This window comes from Aquarana catesbeiana, linkage group LG07 (assembly GCF_042186555.1).
Source record: "Aquarana catesbeiana isolate 2022-GZ linkage group LG07, ASM4218655v1, whole genome shotgun sequence".
Lineage (NCBI taxonomy): Eukaryota > Metazoa > Chordata > Amphibia > Anura > Ranidae > Aquarana > Aquarana catesbeiana.
The window spans coordinates 253395296-253421297 of NC_133330.1; the positions used below are offsets into that span (position 1 = coordinate 253395296).

The window sequence follows — 26002 nt, forward strand, 5'->3', positions numbered from 1 at the left end:
AACAATTGAGGTGGACAGAGTGACGTTAAGAGCATGGGATTTACGAGTGGCAAATCTTATTATTAACTTCAGCCCACTTGTTGGGCTAATAAGGAAACTATTGTCAAACAAAACATGCAGAGTCCAGGATTGTCATGGAGAACATATAGCAAAATGAAAAAAAAATAAAAATAAAATAAAACTGTGTCTCTCTGTAAACAGACTTGTCATCTAAAACAGCTCCAACACACACTGACAATATGGCTGCTGTAGCCCACCCTTTAGTATAGAGGAGGCTAGGCTTTCCATTGCTCCAAATTTTTAGCTCTTTTGACTCAGATGACCTGGGGCAAAGACTATGCACTGCATTATAGCTTGTTCCTTATTTCGAACCTGCAAAGGTTTCCACCAAAAACTCACAATTCGTAAACTTCATAAGAACCACAGTAGTAACAAACCCACTTGGGCATGTACTTCTTGAACATGCCCAAGAAGTATACTGTTCTCTGTTTCAATCCCTCAACAGCTCAGGGAGGCCACTTGATAAGGCAGAGGTAGCTGGGCAAGTGATCTGCAGTCGGCTTAGAGGGCCTCTACTGTTTGAACCATTGTGTGGGCAAGTAGGCTGGAGCCAAGTAGCATGTAGCTTCTTCGGAAGATCCAGCTATGGTGCAGTGCCCCTTCCTAATTGCTATCAAGAGTACTCCAGTTCCAATGTGGTATCCTTTTGTTGGCCCCTCCAACTGTTCACCTGTGTTACAAGTGCTACCTTGGATTTTACTTTGAGGGACACTGTTTATGAGGATAAGTGCAAGTAGCTGTTTCTATTCTGAACCGTTTTACTGAAGCAGTAATTCTCAGTTTGACTCTCTGTTGTTATAGAGAGACTATGCTATACAACCACATTTTACCCTGGCTGAGTCACAGAGACATTACTCTATAGAGTCCTTGTTTGTGCCATCCTAAACCTGTTCATTACTATACTTCTAACTTTGAACCTGTTTGGTAAACTACATTTTACAGTTACTTCCTCTCTGATCATTCAGCGGATTACATATTCTGTTTAAAATAAGTAAGGCCTCATGCACACAGGCTGTTAAAATAACGTTATGAAAACGCCAGTATCTTTGCAGTGATTTTTTTTTTAACTATTTGCATCTTTTTTCAAAGTTGTTGCAATAGCGTTTTTTAGCATTATTTAGCGTTTTTCCACGTTAGCGGTTTTTAGCGTTTTTTAGCGTTTTTTTTTTTCAAAATTTTTTTTTTCAATGGACCAAAAACGTCAAAAAACTTTGGTGAATGACGCTTTTGAGCGTTTTTGAGCGTTTATCAGCGTTAGAGCGTTTTTACAGCTGAAAAACGTCTCTCAGATCCCACTGGTCCTGGGTTTTTTTTACAGCTTAAAAACGCCTATGCCATTTGCAGCTCAAAAACGCCTAGGTGGGCATGAAGCCATAGACTAACATAGACAGGCCTTTTTAAGCTGAAAAAAAAGCTCAAAAAAGCAGCTGTAAAAAACGTCCGTGTGCATGAGGCCTAAAGAAAGGAATTGTAACAAATATGTGCATGATTGAAACAAAATTCCATTCTGTATCACTCTTATTTGGTGTTGTATCCGTCAGCACAGCATGGAGAAAGTATTCAGACATTTTGATTAAATAACCTGCCTTATTCACAGAGTCAAAGCAGAGCTTGTCAAGTCTATGCACATCAATAGTAACATTTTCAGACAAGATCCTCTCATCTGCCAGTATTGAAAATGTTCTTCCAACTTTCATAGTGAGATAGTATAGCCATCATCAGTGCAATGAGGATTTCCAGACACTAGGAGACCCCATGTGACATTAGTACAAGAAAAAATGCATCACCTGAATAGTTTGATCAATTTCATATCCACTTCCAGACATCATTGCGATGAATGCATTAAGCAAACCATTGGCGTCAACACTATCGGAGGCATAAAAATTTAATCCACCTAAAAATAGTAAAAATAGATAAATAAGAACATTACCCCAACAAACAAAAAAATATTAATCCTAAAATAGCAATGCATAAAAGCAGTAAACAACCCCTTTATTCTGATTCAAATACAATTACTGTGCAGGACAATAGCATGCGAGATAGTGGGCTTGATTTACTAAAGAGTATTCACCATTTTAAATATATAGAGCAACTTCAGCTAATATACCATATAAAGAATAGTGACACATAAAGAGATTTGTGTTTATTTGGAGCACTGAATGGATAGATATAATTCACGTTTATGTATTGGATGCTGATTTATTTATTTGTTGCATAAGTTTAGGGGGGTTGGGGCAACAGAAACAATTCATTTATTTAGCAAAGAAAGATTTTTACTATTACCTAAATTAGTCAGAAAAACATTATGTGCCTTTTTTATTTTGTGTTAAAAAGTGTCTCTAAGCAGTCATTTCAATTCATATTCAATCCCATGGGCCCTTGCACCACCTATTTTCTGGTAGATTTAAGCCTAGTACACGCTACTAGTTTTTTTTTTTTTTGTTCAACCCAATGGGCTGAATGAAAAAAAAACTGAAGAGCTCAGGAGGAGCCACCGCACTAACTATGTGATGTTAGTACAGTGATCTCCCCCGCTAAGCTATTATGTTCTGACAGGGGGATGGCCTCCGCCAGAGCTCTCAGCCATTGGCTGAGAGTGCTGATCGGGTGTCGATTGGCAGACCTTTTTTGGTCATGCCGCATTGATAGTTGGACCAGCTGCCGTACACACAGGCCGAATGTCTGCTGGTTTCTATTGAACCGGCATATGCCGCCGGATATTCAGCCCATGTGTATGGCTCTTTACACAGACTGTATCATGTATACAGTGGCAGGATTTTATCTTCATCTAAGTCACAACAATAGACAAGCACAATATGCTTAAGCTGATAACACACAGGCAATTCTAATTCCTCATATCTTTGTTGAACACTCCCACAGGGCCGTCTTTAATGAGGGGCAAAAGAGGCAGCTGCTCAGGGCCCAATCATTGTTGGGGGGCCCAAAGCAGAGCTACCTGTTGAGCCCCGTGTTGCCCGCAGATTTCCCGGAGTAGAGGGTGCAGCTGACCACCCCCTTGCTCTCCCAAGCGGCCACTCTATGACTGTGGAGAAGCACAGCTGCGGGCTGCATGTGCTATAGTCTGCTCGCCCACTTCTCCCCTGTCAGGAGCTGCAGGCCTGGAATGGCTGTGTCTGTGACAGGGAAGGAGGCAGAGCGGCGCTCTGTGTTCATCTCGCCCCACCCCTGCCTGTCAGACCTGTGTAGCACAGAGCCGAGTGAAGTGTTCCGGCTGTGCTACAGGTCTGTTAATCAGACACTGCCTGTGTTGCTTTGATGTGAAGCTTCTGTAAGAAGGTGAGCAAGAACTGTGGAGAGAAGAGGAGGGGGATTCTGCAGAGAATCAGTAGTTTGCACACCTGGAGTCCAATTAATGAAATGAGTTTGAAGGTGGGGTTTAGAGCTGCTTGATTGATTAAATACTCAAACATTTTAGCATTGCTGTTCATAAGGAGCATCAGCTGATGTGAACCATGTCTCACAAAAAGGAGCAAAAAGGAGCTCTCTGAATACATACAATCAAAAGTAGTTGATCTGCATAAGGCTGGAAAGCAATCTCAGTGTTTAGGCATCTATTAGTTGACAGTTAGACAAATTGTATTTAAATGCAGACAGTGGGGTTGATTTACTAAAATTGGAAAAAAGCAAAATATTGTGCAGCTGTGCTTGGTAGCCAATTAGCTTCTAACTTCAGCTTGTTCAATGAAGCTTTGACAATAAAAAAAAAGGGGAGCTGATTGGTTTCTATGCACCAGATTTTACACTCTCCAGTTTTAGTAAATCAACCCCAGTTAACGTGGCTACTCTTCCTAGAAGTGGGTGCTCATCCAAAATGACTCCCAAGGCACAACGCAGAATCCTCAATAAGGTAAAGAAGAACTCATGAATAACAGGTAAAGATTTGAAGACATCACTAGAATTGGCAAACTGAAAAAAAAATGGTGAAAGTGAGCGCTAAATCAAAAATCTACAGCTGCTGGCAAAAAGGCACTATACCAAATCCTTCAAATCAATAAACATAAAAAATGTGCAGCGCTGTGGAATTATATGTGTAGTCACAAAAAAGTCCTTCTCTATTAATCAGAAAAAACATGAAAATTATCCAGTGATCGAACTTGATAAATGTGAAGTAGTTCAACCAATATAGGGATTGAAGGCTTACCGGAACTACTGGCTGCACAATCAAGTACAGCAAATACGCCTGGGTTATGCCAATCCTTTGAGATGGTGTATCCTGTCCTCTCTCCTTATGTGGAACTCCAAAATGTAACAAACGGAAAATAAAATAAACTTGTATAGTGTAATATTGTTGCAATATCGATATTTACACCTAAGTGAATATCACTCCATGCAAAATAATTGTGCAGATGCCAATCCCCAGCCTTCACCAAATGAATGATCTATGAATTGAGCTCTACCCTGTGAAGTGAGAAAGATTGGGAAGAATCTCATGTATTAAAGCCTGCGGTTATTTCTGACTGCACCCTTGTTGCCTTAGAAAATCATTAATTTGGTGAGCGTGCACTACATGGAGGAGAAGGTCAGTGGAGGCTGGTGATTGGCGTTTGCACAATTATTTTTGTTCTGATCACCATACAGCATATATTTACATGTCTTACTGTTGCTTTAAATTGGCATCCATTACTGGTAGGAACTGTAGTATATTACGCCCACTTCCTGTTCAGCAGACATTTTGCTTATACTGCAGTAAGGAAAGCATGGGAATAGCTCCACAATTTCTTAAAACTGGCCTTGGAAGCATCAGTCTGTAAGTAGGCTGTCATTGGTACTCAATTAAGTAGTATGTGTTCTATTAATTACTGCATTTTTATGTGTATTTGGTGGTAATTTCTGCCAGGGAGTTCCTTTAGCTAGGCCTAATTTCTGTTAGCTAATGCTTTACACTAATGTAGCATGCCTGACTGTACTTGCATTTTGTAATGTAATGTTTAATGCTAATGCATACTACACAATTACACAATACAAGTTTATTTTCTTTTTCGCTTGATACATTTTGGAGTTCCACATAAGGAGAGAGGAAAGGATACACCATCTCCAAAGGATTGGCATAACCCAGACGTATTTGCTGTACTTGATTGTCCAGCCAGTAGTTCCGGTAAGCCTTCAATCCCTATGCTGATTGAACTTTTTCACATATATCAAATTGGCTCACTGGATAATTTGTGTGGTTTTTCTGATTAATACAGAAGGACTTTTTTGGGAGTACATATATAATTCCAAAACACTGCCCATTTTTTATGTTTATTGACCAGAGTTGGCAAAAAACATCCCTGTTCATGAATCTACCATATGTAAGTCTTTGAACACGCAGGATGTCTATGGCAGAACACCACAGAGGAATCTGCTGTACTCCAAAAAAAAATGCTGCATACCTGAAGTTTGCCAGAGAGCACCGCAACGCTACTGGGAAAATTTTTGTGGACTGATGCAACAAAGGATGAATTATTCAGGAATAATATTCATGAATATACATGGAGCAAAAAGGGCACAGCTTACCAACATCAAGACATCATTCTACAGTATGTTGAGCCTTGATGAAGGGGGAGTGGTGTTGTCCCCAAAATATGTTGGTTGTTTTTATATGATCTTTTTACCAACAATTACGGTTATATCATCTTGGACTCTTTTATCCATTTTATGTCTGATGTACCTTTCTGTTCTTTTCTGTATTTCTATGGTTTGAGCTATTGTTTGGTGCACATTGAGGAAGCCTTTGCTGTGTGGAAACTGTTTCACTAGAGCTTTGGAGCTTGTTTGAAGTTTTCCTTCATTGTGCTACACTTACAAGTCTAATGCTCCGTACACATGGTCGGATTTTCCGATGGAAAATGTCCGATCGGAGCGTGTTGTCGGAAATTCCGACAGTGTGTGGGCTCCATCGGACATTTTCCATCGGATTTTCCGACACACAAAGTTGGAGAGCAGGAGATAAAATTTTCCGACAACAAAATCCGTTGTCGGAAATTCCGATCGTGTGTACACAAATCCGACGGACAAAGTGCCAGGCATGCTCAGAATAAATAAAGAGATGAAAGCTATTGGCCACTGCCCCGTTTATAGTCCCGACGTACGTATTTTACGTCACCGCGTTCAGAACGATCGGATTTTCCGACAACTTTGTGTGACCGTGTGTATGCAAGACAAGTTTGAGCCAACATCCGTCGGAAAAAATCCTAGGATTTTGTTGTCGGAATGTCCGAACAAAGTCCGACCGTGTGTACGGGGCATAAAAGTCTAACGTTAGAACCTGATTTATGGATGAAATGTGCTAAAGATTTAATGAATCATTGGTTCTCTGTGTGCCCTAATATACCAGAAAAGTTTCTGTGCTTAGGAAAGCACTCTCCTAAACATATTAGGCCCATGTCAGGCTACTGACCCTGTTACAGCTGGCAACACTTCAGCAACAGGATCACCAATATAGAACACTCACCATCTTCTGCAGTGTTGCTTTCTCACGTGCCTTATAATTCAAGCTCAGATTGTTGTAGGAAAACATTTACAGTGGGGCAAAAAAAGTATTTAGTCAGCCACCAATTGTGCAAGTTCTCCCACTTAAAAAGATGAGAGAGGCCTGTAATTGTCATCATAGGTATACCTCAACTATGAGAGAAAAAATTTGGAAACAAATCCAGACAATCACATTGTCTGATTTTTGAAATAATTTATTTGTAAATTATGGTGGAAAATAAGTATTTGGTCAGTATCAAAAGTTCATCTAAATACTTTGTTATATATCCTTTGTTGGCAATGACAGAGGTCAAACGTTTTCTGTAAGTCTTCACAAGGTTGTCACACACTGTTGCTGGTATGTTGGCCCATTCCTCCATGCAGATCTCCTCTAGAGCAGTGATGTTTTTGGGCTGTCGCTGGGCAACACGGACTTTCAACTCCCTCCAAAGGTTTTCTATGGGGTTGAGATCTGGAGACTGGCTGGGCCACTCCAGGACCTTGAAATGCTAATTACGAAGTCACTCCTTCGTTGCCCGGGGGGGTGTTTGGGATCATTGTCATGCTGAAAGACCCAGCCATGTTTCATCTTCATTGCCCTTGCTGATGGGAGGAGGTTTGCACTCAAAATCTCACGATACATGGCCCCATTCATTCTTTCATGTACACGGATCAGTCGTCCTGTTCCCTTTGCAGAGAAACAAACCCCAAAGCATGATGTTGCCACCCCCATGCTTCACAGTAGGTATGGTGTTCTTTGGTTGCAAATCAGCATTCTCTCTCCTCCAAACACGATGAGTTGTGTTTCTACCAAACAGTTCTACTTTGGTTTCATCTGACCATATGTCATTCTCCCAATCCTCTTCTGGATCATCCAAATGCTCTCTAGCAATGGGCAGATGGGCCCAGACATGTACTGACTTAAGCAGGGGGACATGTCTGGCACTGCAGGATCTGAGTCCCTGGCGGCGTAGTGTGTTATTGATGGTAGCTTTTGTTACGTTGGTCCCAGCTCTCTGCAGGTCATTCACTAGGTCCCCCCATGTGGTTCTGGGATTTTTGCTCACCGTTCTTGTGATCATTTTGACCCCACAGGGTGAGAGCTTGCATGGAGCCCCAGATCGAGGGAGATTATCAGTGGTCTTGTGTGTCTTCCATTTTCTAATTATTGCTTCCACAGTTGATTTCTTCACACCAAGCTGCTTGTCTATTGCAGATTCAGTCTTCCCAGCCTGGTGCAGGTCTACAATTTTGTTTCTGGTGTCCTTCGACAGCTCTTTGGTCTTCACCATAGTGGAGTTTGGAGTGTGACTGTCTGAGGTTGTGGACAGGTGTCTTTTATACTGATAGCAAGTTCAAACAGGTGCCATTAATACAGCTAATGAGTGGAGGACAGAGGATCCTCTTAAAGAAGAAGATACAGGTATGTGAGAGCCAGAAATCTTGCTTGTTTGTAGGTGACCAAATACTTATTTTACCCCATAATTTGCAAATAAATTCTTCCAAAATCAGACAATGTGATTGTCTGAATTTGTTTCCACATTTTGTCTCTCATAGTTGAGGTATACCTATGATGACAATTACAGGCCTCTCTCATCTTTTTAAGTGGGAGAACTTGCACAATTGGTGGCTGACTAAATTCTTTTTTGCTCCACTGTATAAAAAGGAAGCATATCTTCATTTGTTGCTGTTATTGCTTATAAATGTGTGTTTTTATCCAAATGCCTGCTTTTGTGCTTTGGTTTGCATTGACTGTTATGATACTTTCATTAAAATGAATGTGTATTAAAGTGGTTCTAAAGGTAGAAGTGTTTTTTATCTTAATGCATTCTATGCATTAAGATAAAAAAACCTTCTGTGTGCAGCAGCACCCCTCAGCCCCCCTAATGCTTACGTGACCCCATCTCGATCCAGCAATATTGCACAAGAGGTTCGGCTGTCCGGGACTCTCCCTCCTCATTAGCTGTGACAGCAGTGGGTGCCATTGGCTTCCACTGCTGTCAATCAAAGTCAATAAGCCAATAAAGAGAGAGAAAGGGGTCGGGGTGGGCCGGGCCTCTGCTACCTGTCTGAATAGACACGCAGAGCAGAGGCTCAGCTCCGGTGCCCCCATAGCAAGCTGCTTGCTGTGGGGACACTCAGCAGGAGCGAGGGGCCAGGAGTGCCGATGAGGGACACGAGAAGAGGAGGATCTGGGCTGCTCTGTGCCAAACCACTGCACAGAGCAGGTAAGTATAACATGTTTGTTATTTTTAAACAAAAAAAAATCTGAGACTTTAGTATCACTTTAATGAGTGGAGAAGAAAAGAAAACTTGCCAGTTTGTTGTGTAAGTTGTTCAAGCTCCTTTGCAGCATCTGGTCCAAGAGCTATAGTATGTATTATTGCCCCGCTGTTTATTACATTAGAATAACAGGCAGCAGGGAAGGATGAATCTTCTCCATCTGTTAGCAAAACAAGTTCTGTACCATAAGATGACTTATCACTGGTTCCTTTATTTACCTGGAAGTTATAAAAGCAAAATATTAGACAAATTCATAATAACTCAAGAATTACCATGAAGCTCAGGTGTATTCCTTAAAATTATCTAGGCAGGCTTGTGGACAATAGTACGGGTGGTGGTAAGGTGGCTTTTACCTTATCCTTCTCTGAGGCTTTGATAATACCACAATTGCAGTTGTATCAAAGTGATAGTATTTTAATTGCTTTAGTTTACACCCTTTGCGCAGAGGGCACAGGGCACACTGTAAAATTTACCTATCATAGCAGTTGTCAAAGTGTCTGTGTTCTGCAAGTATACATGTGTCTGTTAAAGGGAATGAGTGGTACTAGGTTATCTGCATTAGTATGCACATTGCCTTTAACTTATCACATCTGCATGATAACAAGAAGGACTATAGGGGGGGTGTCTACAACAGCCAGGCTGCTGATGAACAAAATGGATAATACTGGATCTCATCCAAACTGAAAGTCATCCAGTGGCAATAGGCAGGAATGAAACTTTGGGAGGACAGTGAGAATAGCCCAGTAGCATGCTAGAACCATTGTTACAGTCGTGCACATTCAAAAACAGATCAAACAATTCAGATATGGAATCTCCTGTATTTTCAAGATCACAGATTCATTTTAAATGAGAAATACACCCCCTTTTTGCATTTGTTATATACATGTAAACATTTAGCTGCATGATGTGTGCTAGTGCTCCGGGATCTCAAGGCAGCATTTACCACCAAAGATAAACTAGAGCTGAAGTTCAGCCTTATGCCGCGTACACACGGTCGGACTTTTCGTCTACAAAAGTCCGACAGCCCGTCCGACAGACTTTCGGCGGACTTTCGGCGGACTTGCGGCAGACTTTCTAACGAACGGACTTGCCTACACACGATCACACAAAAGTTCGACAGCCTAGTACGCGGTGACGTACACCAAGTCCGACGAGACTATAAAACGGAAGTTCAATAGCCCGTACGACACCCTTTGGGCTCCTTCTGCTAAGCTCGTGTTTATCTCGTGTTAGTAGAAGTTTGGTGAGAGACGATTTGCGCTTGTGAGACTCGTATTTTTCAGTTCGTTTTAACTGTTGTTCAGTCTGTGCTTGTGAGGTTTGTATCTGCTTTTCAGTGCGTTTGGTCAGTTGGCATTGAGAAATCTTTGTTTTATTGTCCGCTCGTTCCTGATTTTCAGGTCGCTCTTCACAGGCCTTGCTGTTCTTCAGTGCGTTCTGTTAAGTGCGTTCTGACCAGCCGACCGTTTTGAAGCCATGTTACCTGTACGTACTCGTCGTCGAGCTCGTGCATTGTATGTGCTTGGTGCTGTAGTTCATTCTTCAGCCCAAGACCAGTCCATGAACAGGGCGAGGAGGAGTTCATGGACCAAGAATTGGTTGCTTCAGCGTGACCAGTTCTGTCACATGCCATTGCTCCGTGAGATCCGCGAGAATAATCCTGAGGATTTCAGGAACTTTCTCCAGATGACGGACCCTGTTTTTGACCGTTTGTTGGCTTTGCTGACCCCCTATATTAGAAGGCAGGATACCTGCATGAGGCAAGCCATCACTCCGGAGCAAAGGCTAGTTGCCACGTTGAGGTACTTGGCGACAGGGAGAAGCCTGCAGGACCTCAAGTTCTCGACAGGCATCTCCCCCCAGGCTCTGGGGATCATTATCCCAGAGACCTGTTCTGCCATCATCCAGGTCCTGCAGAAGGACTATATTAAGGTAAGAATTTTTTCTTTTATTAGCATCACATGTTCTTTTCTTTAATCTATGATAATGTAATGTATTTCTTAACTCAAAAAACACTACTTACCATCATTGCAATATAGTGTGAATGTCTCCTTTTTCTCCTCACGCATGCTGGAATTTTTTCCTGTTCTTTTTTGTCATGCATGTATATTTGCCTTCACTAACCTCCCCAGCATACAATGCTGGGCACATATCCACCTAGTCTACTCAGTTTGAATGTATTTAGTCAGCTGCATTGTATTTTGTTTCCCCTAAACTCCATCCAAATAGTGTGCATGTCATAAACTAGATTTCCACCCCACCCCTCCCCAAACTCAATCCAAATAGTGTGCGTGTCCTAAACTAGATTTCTACCCCCCCCCCCCCCCCCCCCAAACTCAATCCAAATAGTGTGCATGTATAAAATGTTCATAGTAAAAAATATATCAATATATTGACAAATTTTGAAAAATATAATTAGTTATATTTTTTTATAATTTAAAATATAATTTTTTTTTTATTTTGATTTTAACAAACAGGCCTCATAATAAGTGTTTTTTGTCTTGTGTCTTTATGTTTTACAGACATTATGAATGCCAAATTTAAGGAGACTGAATTTTTGTCGGCTTTCATAGACAAATATAGAGAGATGAGGAATCTGTGGGAGGTGAAACACCCTCAATATTATTTAAAGCATGTCAGGAAGTCAACGCTGGAGAGACTTCTGACATTTGTCCAGACGACCATCCCGGAAGCAACAATGGAGATGTTGTTAAAGAAAATTGGGATCTTGAGGAACATGTATAAGAGGGAGCATAACAAGATCCAGGAATCCATGAGATCAGGAGCATCAGCAGATGATGTATATGTACCCAGGCTGTGGTACTACAATAAACTACGGTTTCCTGATGACCAGACTGAAGCCAGGGCATCACTTTCAACCCTTCCCTCCACCCTTCCATGCACTCTTCCATGCACCCTTCCCTCCACCCCAGAAGAGACTGATGAGGACCAAGCTGGGTCTTCCATCCTGGATGAACCGGATGTGACTATCTGGAGTCAGGTCAATTAATTTCACAAATATTTACTGTCCTAATATTAATGAGGTTAACTGGATGTTATAATTGATTCAAATAATTTTCACCAAAAAATGATGTATACATATCAATTGACAGTAGTGGCGAAATATGTTTGTCACCTGCTTCAAAAAATTAGGGTGTCTGATTTCTAGACTCTTTTATTAAGAGATGTATTCACATTGAATTTGCAAGTCATGAGAAGCAAATTGTGTGTCATTGATGAACCCAAAAAAAAAAACTATGTCCCTTTTTTATACACAGGATGAGGGCAGCCAGGAGGAATGTGGGGAAAGTGGCAGGCAGGAGGAGACCGGACCCATGGACAGCCTGGAGGAGGCCGGATACAGCATCATCCTGGAGGAGGCCGGACCCAGTGTCATCCTGGAGGAGGCCGGACCCAGTGTCAGGCAGGAGGAGGCCGGACCCAGTGTCAGGCAGGAGGTGGCTGGGCCCAGTAGGAGCCTGACACAATCACAAGTGCCTCCCCTCCGCCTTCCAAAAAAAAGGGCCAGGAAGGGGACGGTGACACAGGAGGCATCCCTGCGCCTCATAAAAGAGGCCAGCAATTTTTGAAGGAGCCCCCTCGAAGCTGAAGAGGCCTATGGGTGCTACTTAGCCAGCAGGCTGTTTAAAATGGAGTGGGGCCAACGCCTCATTTGTGAGAGACTGTTTGGGGAAACAATACACAAGGGGCTGCAGGGCGCGCTAACCAGCAACACACAATTACATGAGGCATCCCCCCCCTCCTCCTCCTCCTCCTCCTTCTCCTCCTGCCACAACTCAAACACCAGAGCCACAGCCTCCAAAGAAGGCTGCAGGGAAGGCTGCACGGAAGGGTGCAGGGAAGGGTGCAGGGCAGCGTGGAGGAAAGGCTGCAGGGAAGAGAAGAAAGTGATGACCTGGGTTCAGTCTGGTCTGACAGAAGACGCAGGCTGTTGTAGTACCACAGTCTGGGGACATCTATATCATCTGCTGCTGCTGTTGATCTCTGGGATTCCTGGACCAGATTGTGCTCCCTCTTATATGGACTCCTCAAGATCCCAATTTTCTTGTCCACAGACTTTTTCCAGCGTTGACTTCCTCTTTATTTTATTTAGACCATGAATAAATGGATATTTGAGTTTATGAAAAGACTATGTGTTTTATTTTAAATCATTGATTTAGACACAATGTCAAATTAACAAGGGACAACAATCTCCTTGAGGTTGCAAAAACACACAAAAAATACATTAATAATGTTCTAGTGGTAACTTAAAAAAAAAATGATACATAACCAAAAATGGTTCTTTGTGTTAACTTTATATACAAAAGAAAAAAAAAAACACAATAAACAAAAAAATGGTTCTTTGTGGTAAGTTAAAACAAACAACATTAAAAACAAACAAAAATGAAATCAAAATGTATTTGTGTTCAATTTAAGAAATAAAAAACGAAAAAAAACTAAAAAAAAACAAAAAAATGGTTCTTTGTGGTAACTTTACAAACACAAAAAAAAAAACAAAAAAATGGTTCTTTGTGGTAACTTTACAAACACACAAAAAAAAAAAAAAAAAAAGCTAGATAAAGATAAAATAAGTTCGACAACAATCATAAAATAAACATCTGGAGAAAATCTAAAATAAAAGATGACTCCACCAAAAAAAAAGTGTAAAAATTATTATTAGTATGGAGACATTGTTTTTAAAAAGAATACTATATCATTCATGAGATCAAAGAGAAAAAGAATCCAGAAATCAGTTTGGGAGAACTCTGTTTGAATATGAACAGGAAAACATCTTCGTTCTTATAGTATTATTAAAGAAGACATTAATGCGCTGCATTCAATGATCACAGATTTTGCAGCGTGAGGAATGTGCTACCTACAATACGAACACTAGTTTTACTAGACCGAGTGCTTCCGTTTAGTTTTTGCTTAGGAGCATGCGTCGTTTTTTTGTCCGTCAGACTAGCATACAGACGAGCGGATTTCTGGGTCCGGCGTAGTTACGACATAAAGATTTGAAGCATGTTTCAAATTCAAAGTCCGTCAGATTTGAGGCTGCAAAAGTCCGCTGAAAGTCCGCTGAAGGTCCGGGGAAGCCCACACACGATCAGATTGTCAGCCAGCTTTAGTCCGTCAGCGTCCGTCGGACTTTTGTAGACGAAAAGTCCGACCGTGTGTACGTGGCATTATAGCAAAAATTTAGTTAACAAAAATTTGTGAGATAGAAATTTCCCCTCTGCAGAGCAGACAAACCATGGGGCTGGTTTACTAAAACTGGAGAGTGCAAACGCTGGTGCAGCTGTGTATGGTAGCCAATAGACATGTGCAATTAGTTTCGTACGAATCGAAAATTCGTACGAATTTCCGGAAATTCGTATATTCGTATGAATCCGAAATACGAATTTTTATGCATACGAATTTTGTACGAAATACGAAATTTTGTTTACGAATTTCAGATCCAAATTTATAACGAACATTCGCAATTGTTATGAAAAGTTAACAAACCTAAAAGTTAAGAACCCAGGAAGTCAGCACAGCACAGGGATGGTGGGAACCCCTCATAATGATAAATTCATCATAACGAAAATTCGTAATTGTTACGAAAAGTTAACAAACCTAAAAGTTAAAACCCCAGGAAGTCAGGGATGGTGGGAACCCCTCATAATGGACACAGCAGGTGTACAGACCTGGGAACTCAGCACAGGGATGGTGGAAACCCTATGGGAATTTCTGTGCTTACGAATTTTATACGAAATACGGAATTTCATTAAGGAACTTCGGAATTTCCAATCCAAATTCCGTTACAACAGAAACGTGACTGGTGTTTTGTTCACCAATCAGAGGAAGTCAGCACATGGATAGTGGGAACCCCTCATAATGATAAATTCATCATAACCAACATTCGTTATTTTTACGAAAAGTTAACGAATCTAAAGGTTAAAAACCCAGGAAGTCAGCACAGCACAGGGATGGTGGGAGCCCCTCATAATGATAAATTCATCATAACGAACTTTCATTATTTTGCGAAAAGTTTTCGATGCTAACGAAAATTCGTATTTCGTACGAATCCGAATTGAATTTCGGACACGAATTACGAAATACGAATTAATTTTCGTACGAAACGGAACGAAACAAAACAAATTTATTGATGGCGCACATGTCTATACTAGCCAATCAATTTCCAACTTCAGCCTGTTGAATTAATCTTTGACAAAATGGAAGCTGATTGGTTTCATTGCAGAGCTGCACCAGGTTTTGTACCAGTTTTAGTAAATCAATGCCCATGCCTCTTCTGCAAAAAAAAAAAAAATAATTCTTACCTTCCACCTCACAAATTTCCTAAACTTTACACTGCACATGTGTGAGTTATATCATTCCAGCTAGGTCAATCAAGATGGCCAAAGATCCTGAACCCGAAAATGTTGGTGCCAATGAGGGAGCTTGTACATCACTAGAGGGGAGGTGAGTATAGCTGTGCCTTTAATTAACAGATTTAGAACAGTAGAGGGCTGTTAACAGACAGGCTAGACTTTCTCAAGCTACAACTATTTAAAGTGATTAAAAAGCTTTACATTTTTAATTAAAATAATAAACATCAAAACCAGTGAAAATTAAATATATATACCAAAGTGCATATATAGTGCAAAATAGACAGTAGCGCAACAATAACACCTAATTAATTCAGTGTTCAATACAAAAATGTAATGATCGAATATATATAATATTCCACGTGCAAAGAAAATATATAACAAATAAAAGATAATAAAATTAAAATGTCATAAAAAGAAAAAAACAAGAGTCCAATAACAGTCCTCTTTATACAACAAAAAAATTAAATTTGATGATATTCCCAGTGATGTCCTAATTAAGAAAAAACACTGTAAAGTATCTACCACTGTAGTGTCACATCAGACCTGCTCCCATCAGGTGGAAATGATGTATCATGACATGATCGAATGATCCCCTTCAGTTTCACCACCTCCATGCTGGCTGACGACTATCCAGGGAAAAGCTACACTGTGACGAAGTCGGAAGGAACTAAATGTATGTAAGGGTGTGACTGGATGGCAACCGGAATCATTGCATTAACATTATGAGAGAGTTTGGTGTTTCCCTGGATAGTCGTCAGCCAGCGTGGAGGTGGTGCGACTGAAGAGGATCATTCAAGCGGGGTTCCACCCAAATTTTGAACAATATCTGTATGTATTCTCTTCCTTGCCTAGATGCTGACATGCTGTTTAAAAAAATTTAAATCGCCGTAATTACCTTTTATTTTTATATTCTTCCTTGCACTTCCTGGTTCTCCTCCCGTGGGAGTAGGCATGTTTCTAGCCTCTCCCAGACTCCTGGGAGCTAGTCTCAGGCTTCCCAGGATGCCACTGAGCATGTGCGGGAACAAGCGGTGAATGCTGGGAGCACAGCATTCACCACATCCAGGAAATAAATGCTTGTGGGCTTCAAATGCCCACAATGAAGATGGAAACCGCCTGCAGTGAATAATATAAGTTATTCTTTCCAACGAAATCTGACACAGAGAGACATATTACACACAATATGTGAGTATGTAATGCTGAGAAGAAAAGTTTGTGAATGAACTAAAAAAAAAAAAAAATGATAGATAGGTGGACCCCCGCTTTCAATTATGTCATGAGCTATACAATGTTTGATACAAGATGTTTTAAATGTGAGTGGACTGGGTATTGTTTTTAGATTAAAGATCGAGCTTTACAAAATTAATCTATTTACACATGTTTCCTGTCAAGAAGCTTGTATATGCATTTTACATTGAATTTATATGGCACCAATATTTAATATAGTGATTTACAGAGGGCATAGAAACATTTTACCCCCCCCCCCCCCAAAGCAGATTACAGTCTAGTAGCCATGCTCTCTAGAGTCAGTTTAGTCAAATGACAACTAACTACCATAGCTCCCAACTGTCCCTGATTACGAGGGACTGTCCCTGATTTGGAACAAAGTCCCTCTGTCCCTCTTTCCTCCTCATTTGTCCCTCATTTGATCTGATTTATATATGTATATAAAACTGCACTGTTTATCTTTCAAAACGTGTTTCCCAGTGCTAAATCTTACATTCCGTTTCTAAATTGCTGCATTTGTAAATTTTAAAAGCCAGTATAAAGGAATAGTAGTGGTAAAAAACAACACTCGTAGGTTTAACTAATCTTCTTTTTTTGTATAATTCTCCTTTAAGGGGGCATGGCCCCTATGCCTACATACTTTTGCTTATTGGTGTCCCTCGTTCCAATTTCAAAAAGTTGAGTCTTATGAACTACAAATACTGTATGTACTAACCAGAACACCAAACAGAAACCCACACAGAGAGAGGACATACAAAATCCATGCAACTAGTTCCTATGCTGTGGTTTGGGAATGCTAACAACCCAGCCATCAATAATAACAGCACTTTAGCCAGTCAAGACTATAGTGCTTTTATTAAGTGATTATAAACCTCTGACAGGAAATATGAACCACACATTCCTCTATAATGTGTACTTGCCTCACTCCAGAGCACTAAGTGTCATTTCTGTCTGCTACTGCATTCATCTACTGTCTGAATCTGAGTCACTTCTGACAAGTTTTCCTTAGACCAAGAGAAGGGGGGTGATTCCCTTCCTTCCAATCAGTTCTCAGCTCTCCTCACCGAGCTCTGCAGAGTGTAATTTCAGCTCTCTGCCCCCTTCTTTCTGGAAGGTCAGACAAGCTGTATAATTTATGCACTTTGAATAGATGTAGAGATTGAGAAGCGAAGATCTCTGTACATCACCTGAGGCTAGTCAATTCACTGGGTATACAGTATCTCACAAAAGTGAGTACACCCCTCACATTTTTGTAAATATTTTATTATAGCTTTTCATGTGACAACACTGAAGAAATGACACTTTGCTACAATGTAAATTAATAAGTGTACAGCTTGTATAACAGTGTAAATTTGCTGTCCCCTCAAAATAACTCAACACACAGTCATTAATGTTTAAACCGCTGGCAACAAAAGTGAGTACACCCCTATGTAATAATGGCCAAATTGGGCCCAAAGTGTCAATATTTTGTGTGGCCACCATTATTTTCCAGAACTGCCTTAACCCTCTTGGGCATGGAGTTCACCAGAGCTTCACAGGTTGCCACTGGAGTCCTCTTCCACTCCTCCATGACGACATTACGGAGCTGGTTGATGTTAGAGACCTTGCACTCCTCCACCTTCCATTTGAGGATGCCCCACAGATGCTCAATAAAGTTTAGGTATGGAGACATGCTTGGCCAGTCCATCACCTTAACCCTCAGCTTCTTTAGCAAGGCAGTGGTCATCTTGGAGCTGTGTGTTGGGATCATTATCATGTTGGAATGCTGCCCTGTGGCCCAATCTCCGAAGGGAGGGGAGCATGCTCTGCTTCAGTATGTCACAATACATGTTGGCATTCATAGTTCCCTCAATGAACTGTAGCTCCCCAGTGCCGGCCACACTCATGCAGCCCCAGACCATGAAACTCCCACCACCATGCTTGACTGTAGACAAGACACACTTGTCTTTGTACTCCTCATCTGGTTGCCGCCACACACGTTTGACACCATCTGAACCAAATAAGTTTATCTTGGTCTCGTCAGACCACAGGACATGGTTCCAGTAATCCATGTCCTTAGTCTGCTTGTCTTCAGCAAACTGTTTGCGGGCTTTCTTGTACATCATCTTTAGAAGAGGCTTCCTTCTGGGACAACAGCCATGCAGACCAATTTGATGCAGTGTGCGGCATATGGTCTGAGCACTGATAGGCTTACCCCCCACCCCTTCAACCTCTGCAGCTATACTGGCAGCACTCATACGTCTATTTCCCAGACAACCTCTGGATATGACGCTGAGCATGTGCACTCAACTTCTTTGGTCGACCATGGTGATGCCTGTTCTGAGTGGAACCTGTCCTGTTAAACCACTGTATGGTCTTGGCCACCGTGCTGCAGCTCAGTTTCAGGGTCTTGGCAATCTTCTTATAGCCTAGGCCATCTTTCTGTAGAGCAAGAATTATTCTTTTCAGATCCTCAGAGAGTTTTTTGCCATGAGGTGCCTTGTTAAACTTCCAGTGACCAATATGAGAGAGTGAGAGTGATAACACCAAATTTAACACCTCTGCTCCCCATTCGCACCTAAGACCTTGTAACACTAATGAGTCACATGACACCGGGGAGGGAAAATGGCTAATTGGGCCCAATTTGGACATTTTCACTTAGGGTGTACTCACTTTTGTTGCCAGTGGTTTAGACATGAATTGCTGTGTGTTGAGTTATTTTGAGGAGACAGCAAATTTACACTGTTATAGAAGCTGTACACTCACCACTTTACATTGTAGCAAAGTGTCATTTCTTCAGTGTAGTCACATCTCCACTCTGTGTGCTGACTCTGTGGAGAGCAGACCTCTGTAAGCAGCTCCCTGCAGCAGCTCCGGCCATCCGGCCACCCAGCTCCGGCCATCCGGCCACCCAGCTCCGGCCATCCATCTTGGACCCTTGGATCCATCCTGACCTCTTTGCAGCGGTCACCGGGACCCCCCCCACTGACCTACATCCGAGGGCCACATCCAGCCAGCCGGCCGGCCGCTTGGGACACTCCGCGGCCCCGGCCTAGCTCTCTGCAGCATCACTCCGGAATCCCCCCTCCCTCCTCCCCTACTGACCTTCTCCGGGTGCCGCGCTCAGCCAGCAGGCCGGCCGCTCAGGATCCTCTGCGGCCCGGCCTAGCTCCGGCTGCTAGCTCGGCAGGACATCACTGCCACCCCACACTTCAGCCTCGGTCACCCAGCCTCTCAGCTCCGGCCATCCAGCCACCCATCCTCGGATCCGGATTCAGCCCGTCTCCCCCTCCAGCGGTACACCGGGACCCCCCCTCACTGACCTACATCCGGGCGCTGCATTCAGCTAGCCGGCCGGCCGCTCAGGACACTCCGCGGCTCCAGCCTAGCTCCAGCTGACTGCCCGGCAGCACATTACCGCCGCTCATCACACCAACCGTCAGGTAGCTCGTTCGGCGGACCGCGACCCCCCTCCTGCCAGCCTTTTCCACACCGGATCTATCCGCCTACTAACAGCAGAAGGGCCCGGGTAACTACGCTAGGACAGCCCGCGGCTCTGGCCTAGCCGGCGGCCATCTTGGTACCCCTATTGCCGGCCAGTCCACGGCTCGGGCCTAGCCGGCGGCCATCTTGCTACACCTCTAGGCTGAATGGTACAGCTTCTGGGCCTCCCTCTTGAGACCGCAAGCACTCCGGCCGCATCACCTCCTGACTGGACCCTCCTCCCACAGCCCCCCTAGTTGTACCCCCCCCCAGACACCACCGCAGCCGCGGTCTAGCCACCCCGCTCTAGCCACCCCGCTCTAGCCACTAGATTGGTGGGACAGACCACGGCTGCGGCCTAGCTCCGGCAGCCACACTCCCCCCTCCCACTCTCGTCTAACAGAGCCCCTGCCCCTCCACACCTGGAAACACCCCCCCGCTACTGGACCTCACCGCAGGGGGCACTGGTTATTCACCTGAGGCCAATCCACCGCAGATCGCCCTAGACGCAGCCACCGCACAACCCACCATCCTACAGGTAAGCACTGAAGGTCACTAGCAGTTGATCCAGGGGCCGAGCCCAATCGCCCCTCGGGGGGTCAGGAAGGAATTTTTTTCCTCCGATGCGCAATTGGCTATCGCAGCTGGAGGTTTTTCGCCTTCCTCTGGATCAACAAGAGGGTGGTAGGCACACCACCTCCGCCAGGACCTCCGCACCACATTAACCCATCACCAACACCACTCCAGAAGCAGTGGTGACCATCTGATCCCTACATCCTCCAGCAAGCTCGTTATCGCTACATCAGTATCATCATCATCATTAGATTAACCTTCCTTCAACAACTCTGTCTCCTCATCATGTGCAACTTCAAATACACAGCAGACGCCCTTCACAGGCTAAGAAACGCTGCCTCAATTTTGCCAACCACCACTCAAAAAAGACTGAAAAAAGAACAATTACTAAGGACCAAGCCACAATCAACCATCAGAAACAGGGAGACATCGATCCAACCACAACAACTAGCATGCGCCATGATCAACACCAGATCTGCAGTCAAGCACAGGCTGGAAATTCACGACTTTATCATCGAAAACAACATTGACTGCCTCTTCATTACAGAAATCTGGCTAACACCTGACTGCAACACCATCCTAACTGAATTGGTGCCCAAGAACTACAGTATCCTAACTGAGCATAGAATAGGAAAAAAAAGGAGGAGGCCTAGCAGTGATTTTCAAATCGCACCTTGGGTTTACCAAACCAACTTTACAGAACTCAGTGCCTTTCATGGAAACTCTCTCACTGCATCTTCAAACAACACCTCAAGACACCATTCACATACTACTATGCTACAGACCACCAGGACCAAAGACCAATCTCCTTACTCCACTCACCGAATTCTTCTCAATACACACCCTGAAAACCAAAAACCTACTGGTACTTGGGGATTTTAACCTCTGGGCAAACTCTGCCCAAGACTGTATCGCAACCGCCTGCGTCAACCAAATGGAAGAACTAGGCCTTCAACAGCTGATAAATGCTCCCACACACGGTTCAGGACACACTCTAGACATCATCTTCAAACAGAATATGGACATCAACATACTGGACAACACTCCACTACCGTGGACGGACCACCACGCTATCAAATTTAAAATCACCATCAACACCACCTCCCAAAAACAGAAACGGGCAACAACAACAAACTGGAATAGATCCCAGAAGAAACTACACTCCGAACTCTTCAAAACCACATTATCGAACAAAATACTTCTGCTAAACTCAAACCTCTCAACGGAACAAACACTCAACTCCCTAAACAAGGTATTACTACAAACAGCAGACTCAGTGGCGCCCAAACGCAGAACACCTATCCGCAATAAAAACTCAAGATGGTTTAATGCCACGCTCACCCTACTCAAGCAGGAACGTAGAAGAGCTGAAAGAGCATGGAGAAGAAATCCCACCAAGGAAAATCGTACCAACTACAAAGAACTTACTGTGAAATACCACAAGGCAATCTTCAAAGCCAAAAAAGAACATTTTCATTACTCAAGAATTCTGCAATGAATTATCAGATTACTTCATCGACAAAATCGACAACATCCGGAAATCAATTCATCAGAAAAGAACAACCAACCTCATTCAACCAAAGCAAAAAGAGGATATTAACACGAACATCACACAACCACCGAATTTCTCTTTGTCCCTATCACCTCTGACACGACTATAAACATCATCAGAAGCCTTCGAGACAGCACATCACCAAACAACATCATTCCCACAAAACTCCTGAAAGAATGTTCCGACATCCTGGCCCCTACTTTTACACACCTCATAAATCAATCATTCAAAGAAGGGACTGTACCAACCTCCCTCAAGCAAGGCATCGTCAAAACCCTGCTGAAGAAACCCAATCTCGACCCTAAGGACCCTAACTGCCGCAGACCGATAACAAGCCTCAACACCATCTCCAAGATTATGGAGAAAGCAGTAGTACTGCAGCTACAACACCACCTGGACACACACCAACTCCTGGACCCGCTGCAATCAGGCTTCCGCCCGAGCCATGGCACAGAAACAGCACTCCTCAAAATATGGGACGACGCCCTTGAAGCAGCAGATGACGGAGAATCAAGTCTCCTGGTACTGTTGGACCTCAGCGCAGCATTTGATACAGTGGACCACAATACTTTACTTGTCCGCCTCTCAGAAGTGGCAGGAGCCACAGGTCCTGCTCTAAAATGGCTTGCATCCTTCCTAGAGAATCACTCTCAGATAGTGAAACTAGGAACATTCACCTCGGAAACCCGGGCAATCTCCTGCGGAGTTCCTCAGGGCTCACCCCTGTCACCAGTGCTATTTAACATCTACATGTGCCCACTTCTCAATATCATCAGGAAAACGGACCTCTGTTTCCACTCATACGCTGATGACACCCAACTCTACTTTCGCATCACCGGACAAAAAAACCATCATCAACAATTAGAGGAATGCCTCAGTTTAATTGATGACTGGATGACCATCAGCTCCCTCAAACTTAACAGTTCAAAAACAGAACTTCTTCTCCTACAGGCCAACAAAAATTCCAAAATTAAGACCCCGTGGACACCTCCTACCATCCTCGGACAGACCATCGTTCCAAGCATCAAAGCCAAGAGTCTCAGGGTCATCTTTGACTCAGGAATGACAATGGATGCACAAATAGGATCAGTGGTGAGCGGATCCCACCATCTCCACCGCCTCCTACGTAGACTCATCCCCTTCATCCCAGAAGAAGACAAAGTGGCAGTTGTGGGAACAATCATCAATTCCCGACTCAACTACGCGAATTCGCTCTACATAGGACTACCCCAATATCAGCTTGCGCGCTTACAACTCATTCAAAACACGGCGGCAAGACTGTTAACAGGAAAAAAAACCTGGGAATCTATTTCACCATCCCTAAAATGCCTACACTGGCTAACCGTAAAGAAATAGGATCAGTGGTGAGCGGATCCCACCATCTCCTCTGCCTCCTACGTAGACTCATCCCCTTCAACCCAGAAGAAGACAAAGCGGCAGTTGTGGGAACAATCATCAATTCCCGACTCGACTACGCAAATTCGCTCTATATAGGACTACCCCAATATCAGCTTGCGCGCTTACAACTCATTCAAAACACGGCGGCAAGACTGTTAACAGGAAAAAAAACCCTGGGAATCTATTTCACCATCCCTAAAATGCCTACACTGGCTAACCGTAAAGAATCGGATCAAATTCAAGACCCTCTGCCTCATCCACAAATGCATACAAGGAAACGCTCCGCTATATCTCCAGGAGAAAATAAAACACTACACACCCAATCGCAGCCTTCGATCAGCTAACCAAAACCTCCTCATCATTCCCAAATATCGCTACAAAGCAAAGGGAGAAAGAAGATTCGGAGTCCAAGGACCTCGACTATGGAACGCTCTTCCGACCCACATCCGCATGGAAGAAAACCATCAGGCCTTCAGGAAAAAACTAAAGACCTTCCTTTTCTAAGAAGCTGGCAACAGAGAACGCATTCTAGCGCCTTGAGGCGATTCAGTTCGCATTTGCAGCGCTCTACAAATCATTCATTCATTCATTCACATAAAAAGATATAATAAAATATTTACAAAAATGTGAGGGGTGTACTCACTTTTGTGAGATACTGTATGTATGGGCTTGCAAGGATTTGAATGTTTTACATATGTGCCTGACTATTAAAACTTTACAAGGACTTGACAACTTTTTTAACAATAACTTACATCAATTCCCCTCATAAGTCCAGCACAAATATTTTTTCCTCCACCTGCTGTTTGAGGAAGAAGTGCTTTAAGTTGTTGTCGATGCTGATCGCTGAAAACATGAACTAATGAAGAAAGTGTTGTAGCGGAGCTCGAAAACGAAACAATTCCAACATGTGTTCCATCTTCTACGATCTGAATGAGAAATACTCCTGCAGCCTGGTACAGCCTCTGAATGCGATTGTACTGTAATTGATAAATTAGCGTTAATCCAATATCCATGTTTCTTCCTACCTTTGGCACAGAAGCACACATGCATACACTGCGGCCATGTTAACTATCTCTCCAACATACTGTACAAACCTATTACAGATAGCTTTGTGAGGGAAATCAACCCTAATGCCCCGTACACACGGTCGGACATTGATCGGACATTCTGACAACAAAATCCTAGGATTTTTTCCGACGGATGTTGGCTCAAACTTGTCTTGCATACACACGGTCAAACAAAGTTGTCGGAAAATCCGATCATTCTGAATGCGGTGACGTAAAACACGTACGTCGGGACTATAAACAGGGCAGTAGCCAATAGCTTTCATCTCTTTATTTATTATGAGCATGCGTGGCACTTTGTGCGTCGGATTTGTGTACACACGATCGGAAATTCCGACAACGGATTTTGTTGTCGTAAAATTTTATAGCCTGCTCTCAAACTTTGTGTGCTGGAAAATCCGATGGAAAATGTGTGATGGAGCCTACACACGGTCGGAATTTCCGACAACAAGGTCCTGTCACACATTTTCCATCGGAAAATCCGACCTTGTGTACGGGGCATAAGGCTCCAGTAATGTAAAGCAAAATCATTATTATTATACAGGATTTATATTGCGCCAACAGTTTACACATTGCTTTACAATATAAAAGGGAGACAATAAAGTTACATTACAATAAAATACAAGAGGGTTACGAAGGCCCTGCTCATGAGAGCTTGCAATCAATGCGGGTGGGACAAGTGGTACAAAAGGTTATAACTGTGGGGGATGAGGTAATGGAAGTGATAAAAGATTAGTTGGAGGCGTGATAGGCTTCCCTGAAGAGGTGAGTTTTTAGGGATCATCTAAAGGCAGCCAGAGTAGGAAATAGCTAAACAGATTGAGGTAGAGAGTTCCAGAGGATGGGAGAGGCTCTGGAGAAGTCATTCCAAACTATGTTCACTTTCTACATTCTATATTGATTTTATGTCAACACTTTAAAAATTTTAAAACACAAATCTAAATGTACACAGATTATCCTAATTTAAATAAAAACTGCTTACAGCTCCCATGCTTCCTGAGACATCAAGTACTAAAGTGACCACTCTGTCTGAAGCCTGCAGCAATGAGAAGGTGGGTTCAGGAATTGGGGCAGTTGTTTGTGGGGTGGAACGTATATCACTGGAGTCCTTGATCACATCCCATGTACTGCGATAGTTGCACATCCTGTTCTGTAAATTTGGTGCCTCCACATTATGGTTAGTAGCATCACAGAATGCAGTTACCTAAAAAAAAAAAAAATGATATTAATGATAATATATTAGTATTAATACTGGAACCTTATTATAACATTTTTGCAACTAAAGAAAATATTTGATGTGGTTTTTAACAAATAAGAGTTCCCCAGGAGTTTTTAACTGTCATGAGTGGTTATCAATCGGATGAGCAGCTCCGGGTTCAGTCCAAACCCACTGAATTTTGCTGGTTGGGAGATTCCACGAATGGCCAAACTAAATGCGGTTCTAGGGATGCACTGTGATGTCATTAACCAAATATATTCATGTCTATATTTGATCATTGAAGTCACCCTAGAACCCCCTTTGTTTACATTCTGCTGCAGAG

At 42.9% G+C, this 26002-nt stretch overlaps 1 protein-coding gene across 1 annotated transcript in view; it reads right to left on the reverse strand.

The window, feature by feature from the left end:
• Window positions 1-26002, reverse strand: part of LOC141103525 (calcium-activated chloride channel regulator 1-like) — a 93329-nt gene that overhangs the window by 29192 nt on the left and 38135 nt on the right. The window contains exons 6-9 of the mRNA XM_073593202.1: window positions 25444-25665; window positions 24150-24374; window positions 8849-9032; window positions 1848-1954 (exon numbers count right to left, since the gene is read on the reverse strand). Coding sequence (XP_073449303.1) covers window positions 1848-1954; window positions 8849-9032; window positions 24150-24374; window positions 25444-25665 — 738 coding nt within the window. The remainder of the gene's footprint in view (window positions 1-1847; window positions 1955-8848; window positions 9033-24149; window positions 24375-25443; window positions 25666-26002) is intronic.